We start from the raw sequence: 17,234 nt of genomic DNA on the forward strand, positions 1-17,234 counted from the left end.
AGAGTTGTTCAGTAGATACGGATTGCCTGTTCAACTTGTAAGCGATAATGGACCTCAGTTTGTTAGCGACGAATTTGAATTCTTCTTAAAGCAAAACGGGGTGAAACATGTAAAGGTTGCACCTTATCACGCCGCAAGCAACGGAGCAGCAGAACGAATGGTTCAATCTTTCAAAAGATCGTTAGCGGCAAGCCGAGCTAATGGGAAGGATTTCCAACAATGTTTGGACAGATTTCTTTTATCGTATCGCACAACAAAACACGCAACTACGGGACAAACGCCAGCGAAGTTATTCATGGGCCGTGAGTTAAGAACGCGAGTATCACTTTTACATCCCAGTACAGAAAACAAGGTACTTAACAAGCAGAGTGATCAGAAGCTTCATCACGACAAAACGAAAGATCTACGAGAATTTTACCCAGGTGAAATGGTATTAGTGAAAGATTTCCGACAAGAGGGAAAGTGGTGGCCAGGTACCGTGATAGAACGTACCGCTCCAAAATCATACGTAATTAGTGTTGAGGATGGCCGAGTGTGGAAAAGACACATTGACCAGTTGAAAGCGACAGACGCGGACGCTTACGCGAGTAAAACCCCTACTTCACATAGCGAGTTGGAACACAAGATTAAACAGACAGTACCAATAACGATTGCGAGCGAAACGATTGCGAACAAAGAGCAAACATCCACCAACCAACCGGTTGAAGAGGAACATAGATTGTCTTCATCGCCTGAGGTTATTCCACGACGCTCCACGCGACTTCGAAGGAAGCCAACACGACTTATCGAAGAGATATAGAACTTGTGAACAATGTTATTATTATGAACGTTAAAGTTATGTTGTTCATGTTTTTACACAAAATTATAATGGTGAGAATTACTCACATTTGTTAATTATTATGAGGAACCAAATAAGAACTATCTGGAACTATAGAAGCAGTAATTTAATCACGATGATTAACCTATTTGATTAACAAAATAATTAACGAAAGTTTATTGTGCTTATTGATATAATGTTAACGTTAAAATAAGAAAGGAGGAGTGTAGTATATGCACGCGCACATATATATATGCGTACTGCGCATATGGTCTGACGAGGTTAGCCTACAAAACGTTCTATACTATTGTTCATGACTACTAGTTGGTTTCATTAAATACGTTCATTATTATACTCATCTCAACGTACTTATTAATTTGTCTACGACGATACACGACAACAAGATTTCCTATAAATCCGTGTGCATTTAGTTGTAATCGCCTCCAATATTAGTTAAACAACTGATCTTATTTTGTAATATATAGTGTTTCGGAAATGTGAAGATACGGTTTTTAAGGTTGCATAATTTCTCGAAAAAAAATTTGTTAGGCCTAATGCTTTTAAAAAAGGCAATTGCAGCGTACCATATTCCTAAACGAAAGCATGAAAGTCAATCATGTGGAACGAAGCCGGTATTTTTTCGAGTCGACGTATCTTCGCTTATTATTCTATCAACATATTGTAGAATTTTAGGTATTTTATTTTTTTCTTGCTGGGTGGAATACAGTTATTGTTTATATTAAATGATTAATGAATTATGTAGATTCAATTCCAAATTTGGCTGAGCAATTTAACTTACTAACAAACCTAACCCTTTCTAGCTAGGCTAGGCCTAGCCTAGGCCTACTCTAGGCCTACTATTTATAAATTATAGTCAAGTCTAGCTCAGAGAGGAGACCTAGTCTACTTACTAGCCTAGCTGCTATATAATAGAGTCCTTTCACATCATACAAGATGTTGCATCAGCCAGGAATGGTGAATTGGAAAGAAGGTGTTAAAAGGGTTCCTGCGCCTTAAAATAAAGACTTAATATGATTATATGATATGATAACTTCAAGTCTTCCTTTTTTTAAATACAAAATGTTGTAAAATTAAAAATTAAATTGTTCTTTTTATATATATTATTAGTTAGGCCTATTTTATTAAATAATATTTTAAAGCAGAGTTTCAAAAAGGTCCATTAAATTCAAATAATTATGCTATTTATATAGGCCTACTTAAGAATACTTTTTTTTTGTATTATGTCATTGGAAGTTCTTCATATTCCACAGCTCAATAAACAAAGTAACTAATATTAATAATATTTGTTCACACCTGCAAAAATTAACAACTTGTAACAAGTTGTAACCAGGTTTGCATATATAGTGTGAGAACAATTTTCTGGAGAAAAACACCGATTGGAATCATGAATTTGTTATTTATTTATACTGGGTAACCTCTTCAGTCAAAGACTGGTCTCCCAGAGGGCCCAGTTACGATAAGTGGCTGTGTGTGTACTAATACACCGGGGTACTACTACTTACTAGGTTCTTTAAAGTGCATGTGAGCTAGATGTGCACTGTACACTGGACCTTTATAGACTTGTTCTACAACCAGAATCATGAAGTGAGTGAGCCTCGAACCCATGCCGATGTTATGGCTACGATCAGAGGCCTGTTTTTGTTTCGAGATGTCCATAGTTGTTACTGCGCGCACATGTATTGCCCTGTTATTAAACTGACAAATTATAGTAATCAAACATCGTGCAAGCATGTTTTCTCCCGAGATTCCTCACGGTTCGCAAGTTGTAACAATCTATGTAGATGTGAAAAGGGTATTAGTTAACAATTGATAAAACTTTCATTTAACAAAAATATCAAACATTTTTCAGAATGGCTAATCCTGACAGTAAGAGACGATTGGGTCTCATTCAGAGGAATTTACAGGTACAGTAGGCACTATAATACACCATTGTTTTAAATTTGTGTAATTGTTATTGTGTTAAATGAAACTGATTATGGAAATTAAAAAGTTAAAAGTTATCACTGGCACTAAACAAGTATAGTTGACTATCTACCTACTGTACCTACCTTGATGTTAAGACTTCTTAACCTTTAACCTTGTGTGAATATTTCCATCACTGCGATTATACGCCGAGAACTGCTGTCAGTGATAGTGCCAATGTTTCTCCAAACGGTTTTGAATTGATTTAATGTCTCTGCCTCTATAATTCCATGTTTACATAATGAATTTGCAAAAAAAATTTTGGTCGAAATTCTCGGACTATCCCATAATAGGCACCACACTAGCACTAATCAATTGAGCATATTGATGTATTATCTATTGTTTTAATTCATTGGCGTAGGAAACTTTAGGGGAAGATCGTTTGACTAAATTGTTGGATGATGGACAGGACGTGCGTATATACTGGGGGACTGCAACAACGGGCAAACCCCACATTGCTTATTTTGTTCCGATCAGTAAAATTGCTGACTTCCTTGAAGCTGGATGCCAAGTAAGTATAGTATAAATAAAAATATTTCTGGATTAGCATGCCTTTTGTTATTTAATCTCAAAGAGATACTTCTAAAGTTCATGGTTGATGAGCCATTATACCAGAAAACACACACACACACATATATATACTGTAATTACCAACAACGTTTAAGAACCTGTTTCTAATGCAAAAATTAACCAATTATTAATAAATTACCCCCAATTTCTTGGGAGCTGAAAAACAGGACATGTTTTCAAACACTGGTTAAATGGCAGCCTCAAAATAACTGTTAAAAATGCCCATTCAATTCAGTGTTATTAGAACGCCATTTAACCGGTTATTGCTGTGCAACTTTTAGCTGAAACGCAAAATAATGGTTATTTGATTGACAGACGCTGACCCTGTGAACTACAGTACACTGCAGTAATGTTTGAATTGTCCGCCAGTACCAATTGCATTTTGGGTACATCTAAGGATTTCCGTCAATGACCACCCAGAGATATTTAGCAAAAAATTGAGAAGAAATGCAGTCGATATAAAAATAAATTTTAAATCTATTTTGAAATAAATTGTTTATTCTGCGCTATGCAGGAGAGACCCTAAGTACATTTTTTTACATGGTTTTCTAATTACATGCTCTTAATTTTTGTTTACTTTTAAATACAGTTTTGCATATTGATGTTTGTTTTACTGTTGGAAACTGTACATACATACATTTTTAAATACATATCTTTTTGTTTTTCATTAAGGTCACAATTTTGTTTGCTGATCTCCATGGTTACCTAGACAACATGAAAGCTCCTTGGAGCTTACTGAACCTGCGTGTTAAATATTATGAGAATGTAATAAAAGCTATGTTGCAGTCTATTGGTGTTCCTCTTGACAAACTTACCTTTATAAAAGGAACGGACTATCAGCTTAGCAGGTTAGTGTTCATTTTCAAGGTCAGATGTAAAATCAATTGCACCCAGCAACTTAAAGAAAAAAAATGGCTACACTATGAAATGGGGCGGATTGGTATAAAATGTGGTTCCCACTAGAACGCAACACTGCAACATATCAACGCTCTATTTAATCACAAGTGGGATCCGATGCTGCGAATTTATCGCTACGGGAAACCAAATCAGTTTGACAAGGCAAGAACACTAGAAAACGCATAGTACAGCACGTCGCTAAGTACGCGGGGTGAACCAGGTTGAGTCTACGGCAACTAATGTTGATGTGCAATTAGCCTGTTTGATTTACACAATTATTGGAGGGGCATTTTCTTATGTTGCACTATGTCGCATCGCTTGTGGGAACCATGCTTAAGCGGTCTATATACGGTGTATAGTGTATAGTGCTTAGACGGCTATAATTTGTGACATAGCAAGTAATCTTTATTATAGACCATTGCTATACCGCAGTCTAACCTCTAAGCAGTCTTTAAGATTAAAGCTTACACGAAGGAGTCTTAAAACAGTCTTAACCCTTTCTTTTAGTTGCAGGGCTGAAAGTTAACGTTCGCCGTGCACTCGTTTAGTAAGGGAGAGTATTAATTTTGTGAAGGTCGACCCGTCTGGCAACTTATATAAACCATATCCACCTATCTGTTATTATTAACCACGCTAGGCTATATATAAGCTACAGTAGTTCTGTTTTCTCTGTCGCGGACGAAGGTCATTGCACACACTACGCTCGAATAACAAGTCGGCAAAACAAAAAAACCCTTATTGTTATCGCCTGCCATACAAGCTTGTTTGGTACATTTCTATCTAACGAACATTGTATACTTGCTTTGCTGCTTGATAAATCCTTCTTCAATTGACGTTTAAAATAAGATATTCTATGATAAATGACCCAAACTATAAGTTTAATTTAGCGACACTCAACACCTTGTGAATAGGCTATGTACAAGATCATATGGCGTCACATATCTTCTGCGATTGAGTTTTAAAATATTTTTTTAGTGTGCCTATTGTGATTGAAAGGGGAGGGCGTGCAGGAAATGAATATAAATAAAATAATAAAACCCATTAGGGCCAGCAATTTTTGATAAGGACAATCCTTTAATTTCAACTGGCCCTACTAGCCACTATGGTTTAGAAGTTAATTTTCAGCCCAGGCATTACTTACCAATACCAAATTAATGATCATTGAACAAGCTGTAAGTGTTGAATCAAATAATAAAGATGATCTTTATAAAATATATTTTCTCGTAGAAATGTACGTACTGTTTGTAAATTGAACAAGCGTGACGAACATTACCTTATTTGGTATTCTACATGTAAAGTACAGCATTAATTTATTACTGTATCAGGTTACTAACAGGGTGGTTTTAGTAAGACCATCTATCTGATAAAGCCGGCTTTAATCGGAGAGTTACGACCATCAGTTAAGACTGTTGTGTAGCAACCTGCCCATGGTTTGATTGCAAGCAAGTATAAGAAATTTTCTTATTTGAGTGATTTTCCCCAGAATGATCCATTTGGTTCAAGATTAAGCTTAACCCAATTTTTTGTTCCAAATTAAAAAATATGGTGCGATGAAAAGGTTTGTTATGTGAATGTGTACCATCCAACCTATATATGAATCTTAACATGTTAATGGTCTTAAAATGCCAATTCCGTGTTTTTATATTTACTACAACAATATTACTGACTTTGTGATTTCTTTATTGTTCTTGTAGAGAGTACACATTGGATGTTTATCGACTTAGCTCTGTTGTTACTGAGGTAAATTAATTTATGAAACACATGAACAACAATTAAAACAAAATAAACCAATATTACCAAGAATATTACATGCATCATACCCAAAAATGTTGTTATTATTTTTGTAGCAGGTTATTCTCCTTTTTTATAATTTAAATACAAAGTTGAGGGAGCCAGCCATTGATATTATGTATTTTACATTTTCATTAATTTATTGATTTTGGACGTCGTATGTGGCAGAAAACCTAAATAATTCCTAAAATGAATTATGTCATAAATTATGGCATTATGGGGGCGCTATACAAACATAGATCAAATAGGTTGTGTCGTCAACGGTTACCAGCTCTGTGGATCAATGATATAAACTGAGTTTGATGTCTATTGACATCTTTAATGTTCTTTACTAGGTGAGAGAGATTATTTAGATCAGGCCTGGTGTAGTGAATATATCTTAGTTGGTTCCGAGCTTTCTCAGGCGTATATATTTCCACGCGACGTACACAACTGTCACTGAATGATAACTCATACAAAAAGTATATTTAACTCAACTAGAACTTTTATTCCTTGTAATTCGATTAATACATCTTTCTACCACTACCAGTCAAGCCTTAATATTTTCTTTATCATCTTTCCGTTTATCTACTCTGATCTTATTCTCTCTTCTTTCTTAAATATCTATTACATTCTACTTTTATACTGGATATGCAAATTTTAGGCTTCAGAGGAGGATAACATTTTCCCTCCAAAATTTACACGATTTTGATTGGCTAATATAAGGCGGACCTGGTCTAAAGCATCCTTCTCTAAACACAGAGAATCACAACATCAATAATATGACACCTGGTTTAGATAGTTCGGCCGCGGTTTGGTCCCGGCATGGAGAAATAAACTCCATGGTCCGGGAACCGGATTTCAGGCCGCGATATAAATCGTTTGCAGAATGCTGATTGAGATGGTTAAATTCAGTTATTTATTTATTCAGGTATAACAAATTTACAAAAGCAGACAAAAGTCTGAAAATATTGTATTACAAAGATTGAAACATTGAAAATGACAGATACATAGCAAAACTACACGTACAATTTAAACATACAGAAAGGCATATGTAAAAAAGAACATTAAAATGTGACAGTATTGCAAGGTTATTATATTTCAGAAGTAAGACGGCTATCTTGTAATTCTTTAACATAGAAAATAATTAATCTCACACGTGCATTATTCATGATTTCTTCCTCAGACCGCCAGCCTGGACCCCCTAAATTCAAAACATTGTAATACAAAAGATAGAGGACATTATATTATGTTTAGCAGTCCATTTTACAATTTTTAGGCCCTAACCCTAACCCTATCCCCTTGCCATTGTTACTGTGCCAGCATTAACCTAATACTGTATGTATATATGTTTTATGGGTTTTTTTCTAAAATTGAGATCAGGTGTCCCTCACTACTACTATTGATTTCAACTATAAAATAATTGAAGTGTTGTTATTTCTAGCATGATGCTAAGAAAGCTGGGGCTGAGGTTGTTAAACAGGTTGATCATCCTCTACTCAGCGGGCTGCTCTACCCAGGCCTACAAGCACTTGATGAAGAGTACCTGAAAGTGGATGCACAGTTTGGAGGGGTAGACCAAAGAAAAATATTTACTTTTGCAGAAAAAGTAAGTTCTGAAAATAATATTGAAAAATACTAAATATGTTTAACTAATTATTGTTTATTTAATATACTGTAATTTTATCTGTATATTTAATGATTACATTGAATGAATATCCAATATTACATTTAATTTTTAAAAAAACTCCATCAAATGACTACTATGCTGGTTAAGCTCATTAACATGTTAACTGTAGTTAATAAATAATAATATTTATTGGTTACTTATTGGTCATAGCTTTAATTAAAAATGATTTACTATTATTGTCAAAAATGGAGCAAATTGTTTTATCTTGGTATAAATCATATACTGTATGTCGTCTAGTAATAAGTGATGCTTAAATTCTGTTGAACCATTAATAAAAATGTTCCAATAAAAACATTATTTGAACATTAAAAAAACATTATTTAATTACTTGGCAAAATAGAAAGTTATCGTTCTGAATTTGTTTGTGTAAATAAGTATATGCTACAGAACATGCCCATTGAAAGAAAAGTGGTTCATTAGTAAAAACTTCAGAAATAAAAATAAAAATTTGTATTCTTTTAACATAGACCAAAAATAAAATATCAAGTAGTGAGCCCTCTCCGAATATTTTTCCCCAACATATTTTGCCAAGTACTTCAGTCAGTTTCTTTCATTTTCTTGTTTTTTTTGTGTTTTTTTTTTAAAGTACTTGCCAGCATTAGGTTATGCCAAGAGAATCCATTTAATGAATCCAATGGGTAAGACTAAAGCCTTGTCTACACTATCAAACTTAATGTGACAAAAAAATGTGGTGTGCCCATATATGGACATGATAATGTCATTAACTTAACTACCATATTTTGTTATATCATTACCATATTTTGGCACATCACACTTTTTTTTTGTCAAACTATTTTGATAGTGTAGACAGAGCTTAAGTTAATTAAGTTATTTGCTGTGATTAGTTTTTGTAATCTATAAATATATATTACTGCTATTGTTATTATGGCATAATATTCTAACTTTACTCCTGTAATCATTACCAAAAGTGCTGATTTTGTTCTGTTTCAATGGAAAATAGATTTAAAATAATACAATTATTGTTGTTTTCAGTACCTGGACTCACAGGAACAAAAATGAGCTCATCTGAAGAGGTAAAAATTATTTTTTTTAGACATGATTTGCTTTACCTACACTATATTGTCAATTTACCAAAATTGACCTACATAACTGTAAAATAAAGTATATCTCTTTCATTGGTGTATTAACGGCATATTAGAACAAAATGATTCAGTGTTTGGTATTTGCATAATGGTGTTGTTTTTCCATCCTTACACAAAAACAAGATGCATCGTTTTAATTTAAGTATGTTTAAGGGTTCCCACTCGACAGTGAATTAGTTGTTTTTTTTTTTTACATTTTGGTTTTTCATGTCTCTTATGTTTCTCTGTTATTTTTTATCCGTTTATTTTGACTGTACTGGCCTTGTTTTGAGACAAATAAAAAAAACACAGATATGTATGTAGTTTTTTAAAGATACTGGTACTGGTCCTTGTAACCATGATACTAGATCACATATGGTGGCTATTGACTGTATACAGTTAGCGCTTATGGACACTGCATGTTGAATGCCCAAAACAATATCACTCCTGCATCCCACTAGACCACTTTAATTTTTTTTTATACAGTATGAATATTGTACACGTATTTATATATTATAAATAGAAAAAATTTTGTATTAATGGTTAATTTTAGGATTCGAAAATAGACCTTTGTGACAGTCCATCATCACTAAAGAAGAAATTAAAGAAGGCATTTTGTGAACCAGGGAATGTCACTGAAAATGGAATCCTATCGTTTACAAAGCATGTATTGTTTCCACTATCACGAGGAAAACGTAAGGGCAACATCTCTTTTGAGATAATAGTTCTGTAGTTGTATTTGGTCATACTAATCTAGGCCTGGTATCGCCAGGTAGGGGCCCAGTATTGCCTGGTACAGTTTTATGATATAAAATGGTATCAAGTACATTTTATTAACATGCATTAGTTGTAAATCTATCTTATATATATTTTTCTTTCCAGAAACGAGTTAAAATTAGTTAATTAAAAATTGTTTAACTTTTCATTTGTAACAACATGTCAACAAAAACAAATCATCACTTATCACAGAGGGCAGTCTTCAGTTTCAGAATAAACCTAATCAGTATTTTAACAGTTTTTTACATTAAAATAGTATAAAACGTACAATTAAATATCACAATAACATTAATAAATACAATGTTAGCATGTACTTGATAAAACCCTAACAATAACACCGGGCGACACCGGGCGGAGATTAGTATGACCCGATTGTATTGATACATTGTTAATTTTGTGACCCACACAACTGCTAGTATGTTGTACTGTATTTTGTGATAGTGGTATTTTTATTTTCGTAGCTTTATTTTCTTTTTTATCTTCATTATTTTCTGTTATTACATTTTTAATTTTGACATGCTTTATATATACAGTATATATTGTCTGTGAGGGGTATTTGCAGACTTACTATCTGTGATTTAGTGATTTACAATAAATTTATACTAAATGTTAATTTCATCTTTTAATGTAGCTTTCTTAATTGAACGCAAAGAAGAATTCGGAGGAAACAAGTTATACGATGATTACGAGAGTCTTGAAAAAGAATTTGGAGAAGAGGTAAATTGCTATTCTACTTTATAATTCTCACTACGACGATCGAGGAACTCAGTAGTTAGAAAACAGGTCTTTTTATAAGTATATACGTGGTGTACCTCAAACTTTCTATAAACATACTTTATAATGATAATAATAAACATTTATATTGTGTGCCATACATCCAATGAAATTGCTCACAGGTTCAGACAGAAAATGATAGTGATACTGTACGTCTTGAATACTACAGTAGCTTGTAGTAAAATTTCTATATGTTATGGGGAGGATTGCTGTAAAACAGCCTTAACTGATGGTCTTAACTCCCTGATTAAAGCCGGCTTTATCAGATAGACAGTCGTACTAAAGACACCCCTGTTAGACCATTGCTATAAAACAGTCTTATCTAAAACCGCGTACAGTAACAAATTGGGGGCGCAATTTACATGTAGAATACCAAATAAGGTCATATTCATCATGCTAGCTCAATTCACAATTATAACATTAACAGGTACATTTCTACGTGAGAAAATCTATTCTATATAGAGATTATTTTTAATTATTTGCTTAAAGCTTGTTCAATTGTCTTTCATGATCAGTTATGAATAGACAAAAATAGAGGTTTTAGACTGTTTTAAGACTGCTTAAAGGTTAAACCGCAGTATAGCAATTGTCTATATACTTGCTACATCACAAATTATAGCCGAATTAAGACCGTTTATAGACCGCTTATAGCAATCGGCCCATGTTATCCATAAAATAGTAATATTGACTTTGCCAATTCAATTCAACCTATTAATACATTCCCAGAATCTCGCTCTTCCCTGATACAGTTTACATCATAAAAGCAGATGTCTCAACTTGAAATGATTAATTATCTATAGACTTTATGAAACATGACCAAACAATAGAGGGTGCTATATAAAAACTCTTGTGCATCAACATTTTATATTTAAACACTGGAATACATTAGCAACGCATTGTTCGCTTTTAGTTACATTTGAATCAGAAGGTCTAATATATTATATCTATAAAATACAATACTAAGAATAAAACAGAGTGAGTGAGTGGCCGAGCGGTTAAGACAGTGGAACCGTAATTACGTAGCCATAACATCGGCAGGGGTTCGAGGCTCACTCACTCCATGGTTCTGGTGGTAGAACAAGTCTTCTCGGATAAGGACTATAAACCATAGGTACAGTGTACACTTCTAGCTCGTGTGCACTTTAAAGAACCTAGTACATCTTTCGAGACGAGTAGGTGGTTACCCCGGTGTATTAGTACATCACAGCCACTGATCACCAACTGGGCCCTCTGGGAGACCAGTCTTTGACTGAAGAGGTTACCCAGTATAAATATAAATTTCAATTCAATTCATTAAGTTTAAGAGTCACACACATGTGTTGATTTTTACAACTACTCCAACTGAAAAAAAATTTAACTGTAGCTTGGTATAGTTAACATGCTTGCCTTCCAATCTTATGGTCCAGGGTTCAATCCTGCCAGGGTTATAACTCACAACTCTTTCAACTCCACTCCCTAAGCCTCAAAAGAGACTTAGTTTATAAGCACGATAAATTATAAAGTAGTTTATCCATCCTGTAATTGGTGAGTTTTTGCTTGCTGTTGGATGTGTATTAAATAAAAAATGAAAAAAACAAATTTTAAATATTATTTTGGTTTAATTTTGTAGCTGGTGCACCCTGGAGATCTAAAGCAAGCAGTAGAACGGGAAATAAATAAACTACTTGACCCAATTAGAAAGCAATTCCAGTCACCTGAGTTAAAGGAACTAGCATCTAAGGCATATCCAGTAGAACCAAAAACAAGTAAGACAAATGTATTTATTAACTTGTTTATTTTTTTTAATTGGATTAATTTGCAAATTTCTTTGATATATTTGTGTTTTGAAATAAATGTTAAAAAATAAACAATTTATATAAAGATATGAACTATTTCTGTTAATATATAATTTAAATATTCAGATTAATATAATAATAATGTTATTTATACATTATCATTATTAATATTGGGTTATGACGACCAGAATGTTGACCATGATCAGTTGTTTTGAACAAAAACAATTAATTTAATTTACTCTAATACAACAGTTTTTCATAGGCTGATCATGCTCACAGAGTTTATTTAAAGATTAATTTGAAATTTAACAACAACAGATAGAATTTCTTTTTTCAATTTTTTTTGGAATGTTAATTTCAGAAGTGAAAAAAGGTGCCAAGTCTGGCGCAAGTGAAGAATTAAGCCCATCACGACTTAATATCAAAGTTGGGAAGATTGTCTCGGCTGAAATGGTAAGTTCTCTAGCAAGTATTAATACATCCAATATTCTTTATGGAGGAAAGATACATTAAAATATAAAAAGACTTTATTTATTCTGTTAATGTGCTTAGCACCCTGATGCGGATACTCTTTACTTGGAGAAAATTGATATTGGAGAAGATGTGCCGAGAACTGTGATCAGTGGCCTAGCTGGTAAGGTTGAGCTGGAGCAGTTAAGAGATAGATTAGTGGTTGTGTTATGTAATCTTAAGCCAGTGAAAATGAGAGGAATTGAATCACAAGCAATGTTGCTATGTGCTGTAAGGTAAGAAAACTTATGAGATTTTTTATCATTCAAATCTTAATAGCCACTTGAATAATTAGCTTTAGATGTTTTACTCTGGACCCACTTACCATATTGCTTGTCCAAGTTAACATTACAAAACTAAAGCTCTGTCTACACTATCAGACTAGTTTGACAAAAAAAAAGTGTGAAAAGTGATATAACCAAATATGGTAGTGATATGATATCATCATGTCAATATATGGGCACATCACATTTTGTTGTCATATAAAGCTTGATAGTGTAGACAGAGCTTAAGATAAAATTTCATTATGTATGAACATTTTCTATATTTTTGTTTGTTTCACAGTGAGGATGGTACAATTGAACCACTTAGTCCTCCAGAGGCCAGTAGCCCTGGAGAGGTAGCTCTGTTTGAAGGTCACAGTTCTGGAGAACCTGATGCAGAGCTTAAGCCTAAGAAGAAAGTATTTGAGCAACTTCAGGTTAATAATATGGCTTAATTTGCAAGAGTAGTATGCTTTAAACCTTTTCCCACATGGCCCAAGCTTTTTCAGTAGAACTCCTATTAATATAAGGAGACACTTTTAGGACCCAATCAAGTGTGGAGACAAAGTTTAGGCCTGTAATATAAAAAAAAAAAACAAATTGTCCCTCATTCTTTTCATGTTAAAGTGTCCTCTAAATAGGAGGAGTTCTACTCTCTTTATATTGAGAATCTGTGTTGACATTTATCAATATTTGCTTATATTTTTGCTTAAGCTGAAATATTTAAGAAGTGCTTAAGCAAATAACTTAATCTTATTTATCAAACCGTCTTAGCAGAAAAATTGTCTTAGGTAAATTTTACTTTGCACATGTGCAAAATTAAACTCTAGCGGGCAGCAAATTATGTCTTAAGACGAAAATTCCTTGCTTACGCGTGCGCATTAGCTTTTTTCTCTTAGCGATGGCGGCGCTATGACTATCAAAGAGAATAGGTACAGTTGAGTGTATAGGGTGTAATATAATATCTTATTCTTCTTCTCTTAGTGTGCATAACCACATAACTTATTTAGGCTTCCTTCCATGTTTTTAATTACTATCAAACTTTTTAATATTATTATAATAATAATTATAATAATAATAATAATAATAAGATTTTTATAGCTCACATACCACTCAAGAGTGCTCAAGGCGCATTTAAAAATAAAAAGAAATAAATCATACAAATTCCTGACAAATAAAATGCAATTATTATGTTTTATTTTTTATTATGTGTGGAAAATATATTGAATAAATGAAATAAACGATTAATATGTTCATTCCTTAGATTTTAAATCAATTTAATTTATAGATGATTTTTATGTATCTTATAATTGTGTGGTACTGACAGATTTATTTAATGCTACAATTTATTTTCATATATTTTTCAGGTTGACTTAAAAACCTCATCTAATGGTATCGCACAATGGAAGGACCATCAACTTGTAACCAAATTAGGACCAGTTGTAGCACCCTCACTAAAAAATGCTTCTATTAGATAATACTGTAGTTTATATTAATTATTGATAGTCATTTCTCAAGCCAACTTATTTAAAGTCACACATATCTGAGCTATAATTGTACAGGCTATATACAGTATACTGTACTATGTTGTACAGGCTATATATCATTATATGGTTAACCCATTTGTACCAAGCACTAGAAGATTTAGTTTGAGATGCCCTTCAACTAAAATTTATATACCTAAGAAAATGGAACAATTTAAAAGACAGTACCATCTTTACAACTAATTTTTAACATGGAGAAATTAATTTTGATGGGTAGATACATTGTGGAAGTGTAGTGTTGATATGTTATATGGTATATTATAATCATTTTTTACTCGTGGTACCAGAGTCTAGGACTCTCATCTTCTCTTCCATCCGACACTATTAAGTAAAAAGTGCGGTTATAAAGTACTACTCCTCCCTTATTCGTAGTATTAGTATTGAGCTGGGATTTGGCATGAATATACTACAGGGACATGTCCTCAAAGCTATAGAGCCGGATTTTTTAATTTCTGACCGGATGCAGCCATATGACGTCTCGAAGATGATACCGTATAGCCGTATGTAGCGAAGTTATTGATTGACGTCATTACAGCTTCTTTTGCTGTACCCCGAGTATCGCACAATCATACTTAAATCTTTATAAAAATTGAGCTTTAAATGTGGGATGCTAACAATTAGGTTTTTGTACTTAATAATTGTACTTGTTTATAAAATATTTTATTGAATACACCATATTTATTCAAATAAACGCACCCTCCCCCTTTCCCCCAACATATATACACAATAGTGTATCATAACACATTTCTATTTGTAGTAGAATTCATTGATTGGCATGATCTACAATTTACCAAGTATTGATACAATTTGTATTATTATATTAAAGAGTTGTATTTATTCATATCTAGGGGTATTTATTTTATTATACATGTTACCATATTACACCCTCCCTAAAAACCCTCCTAAAATATAAACGCCCAAGGGCGTTTAATTGAATGAATATGGTAATATAAATCACAAGATATGCTACTCGATTCCATATAAGGTATGCAGAGTATGTGACTAGTCCAGGCATACATTATTTGGGACCACTGTTAATCTATTAATATTCTCGTTATTTTATTCACAAAAATACATATAAATAATATACAGATTCATAAAATTGGCCATACCATAGCAGTAAGAACTGAATTGTGGCACAAAGTTTGATGCATAAGCACAATGTCCATTAGACTTGCCCCAAGTAGTTATTGTCTTTTTATGTTAGTTCACCAGTTGGCGTTTGGTTTTTGTCTGAAAATACCAAAATTGTGAGCGCAAGTATGAAACGCCATGTGTGCCAAAATATTTATCTTTTATTAATTTCGGTCTAGAACCTAGACTAAATGTCCATGCAATACAAGTAAACATTATTGATAGTATCATGCAAGCACTTTTATATATTAATCTTTGGTCAAAGTAGTGCCCCAGAAATGAATCAATATTTCGAAAGTTACCAAATAGATTTTCTTGTTTATTCGACTGGTCTTAGAAGATCTTCTCGCTATTACTATCCAAGCGAGTAGATCTTTTGCAATTTAAGGAACTCGAATAGCAAAGCAATCAGTCGAATATGTCTACACATTTAATGTTTGTGACTATTATTTTTGTGTTAGTATTCACGTACATGTTGCTCCTTAAAGCCTGTATTCCTGTCGACATTAGTCGACGCTATCGTTAACAATAATCGGCGATCTTCTACGTAAACATTGAAATGTTAACGATTTACAGGAAAAGGTACTCGCTATTGTCATCATTTCAACTTGATCGTTTTCAAACGATCGTCGTTGAACTGTTAACGACAGGCTTAAGATAGTTTTGATGTCAGTGCCATCCCAGGTATCCTTCTCATCATGCACTTGGTCGGTATGGTTTAATAATATGAATTGGCTAGTATCTTGAGTCTATTTTAATATTTTTGATATATTTTATAACTAGCAATTGTCGTCGTATTTGCTTGGGAGTTTTAACGTTGAGTATAGTTCTTCCGTTGCGTACTTATTTAACATTAGTATTTTGAGCATTGAGACTGTTCATAACGAAAAAGCTTGCATTGTTAACATTTTCTATTCGAATGATTTTCTGTTGAATACAATCCGTTTAAAATTTACCATTTGAATACAGAACATACTCAAGGAATCTTTATGTTGACAACGAAAGTTCCCAACGACTAATGGTATATGTTATAATGTAGATAAAGTAGTAAAAAGCAATAGCAAAGCTGTGATACATATGTGATAGGCTACCAATCTTTTCAAGTTTATAATGACCTACCAATTTAAGTCCTCAATTACCTTTGTTAAAAAATGTGACGCTTTTGTCAAAACGGTAAACATTAAATGAGAAAATCTAGTTGAAGAAAATTAAATATGAGTAGAGAATCTATATATTATTATGCTACATTTGTAGGGGTTTTAAAACTTTTGGGTATATTAAATTTTAAGCACATGAATAAATATAATACAAGTTGAATTGGATATTATCCCATTATATTAAAAGTAGGCTGTTTTAATGTCATATACTTATTACCTACTGTGATGTAATTGTACTAAAAAGGACATTTGAGAGTACTTTTGGGTGGGACTCAGCATGGTGTTAAAGGGTAAAGCTTGGTTCCCACTAGCACACAACATTTATTAATTGTGTTGATTGGTCAACTACGTCCCTAGTGGGAAACAAGTTTTACTAAAAGCTGTAGAGAAAAATAACTTTCAAACTTGTCAAGTTCCTTTTATTTACAATTTCTATACAGTTTTGAAAAATTAAATATACACTATCTTCTACTGAAGTTATAATACAGTAT

At 33.0% G+C, this 17,234-nt stretch overlaps 1 protein-coding gene across 1 annotated transcript; it reads left to right on the forward strand.

Moving 5' to 3' along the window:
* The first annotated feature begins 1,442 nt into the window (after positions 1–1,442).
* Positions 1,443–17,150, forward strand: LOC140055201 (tyrosine--tRNA ligase, cytoplasmic-like). The gene is made up of 15 exons (XM_072100455.1): positions 1,443–1,510; positions 2,688–2,742; positions 3,162–3,311; positions 4,043–4,218; positions 5,962–6,007; positions 7,482–7,646; positions 8,314–8,365; positions 8,721–8,761; positions 9,363–9,504; positions 10,218–10,303; positions 11,970–12,105; positions 12,497–12,588; positions 12,688–12,881; positions 13,210–13,345; positions 14,276–17,150. The coding sequence occupies exons 2-15, from the start codon at positions 2,689–2,691 to the stop codon at positions 14,384–14,386; spliced, it is 1,581 nt and encodes a 526-aa protein (XP_071956556.1). The 5' UTR covers positions 1,443–1,510; position 2,688; the 3' UTR covers positions 14,387–17,150.
* The last annotated feature ends 84 nt before the right edge of the window (positions 17,151–17,234 follow it).

Source organism: Antedon mediterranea, chromosome 7 (assembly GCF_964355755.1).
Source record: "Antedon mediterranea chromosome 7, ecAntMedi1.1, whole genome shotgun sequence".
NCBI lineage: Eukaryota > Metazoa > Echinodermata > Crinoidea > Comatulida > Antedonidae > Antedon > Antedon mediterranea.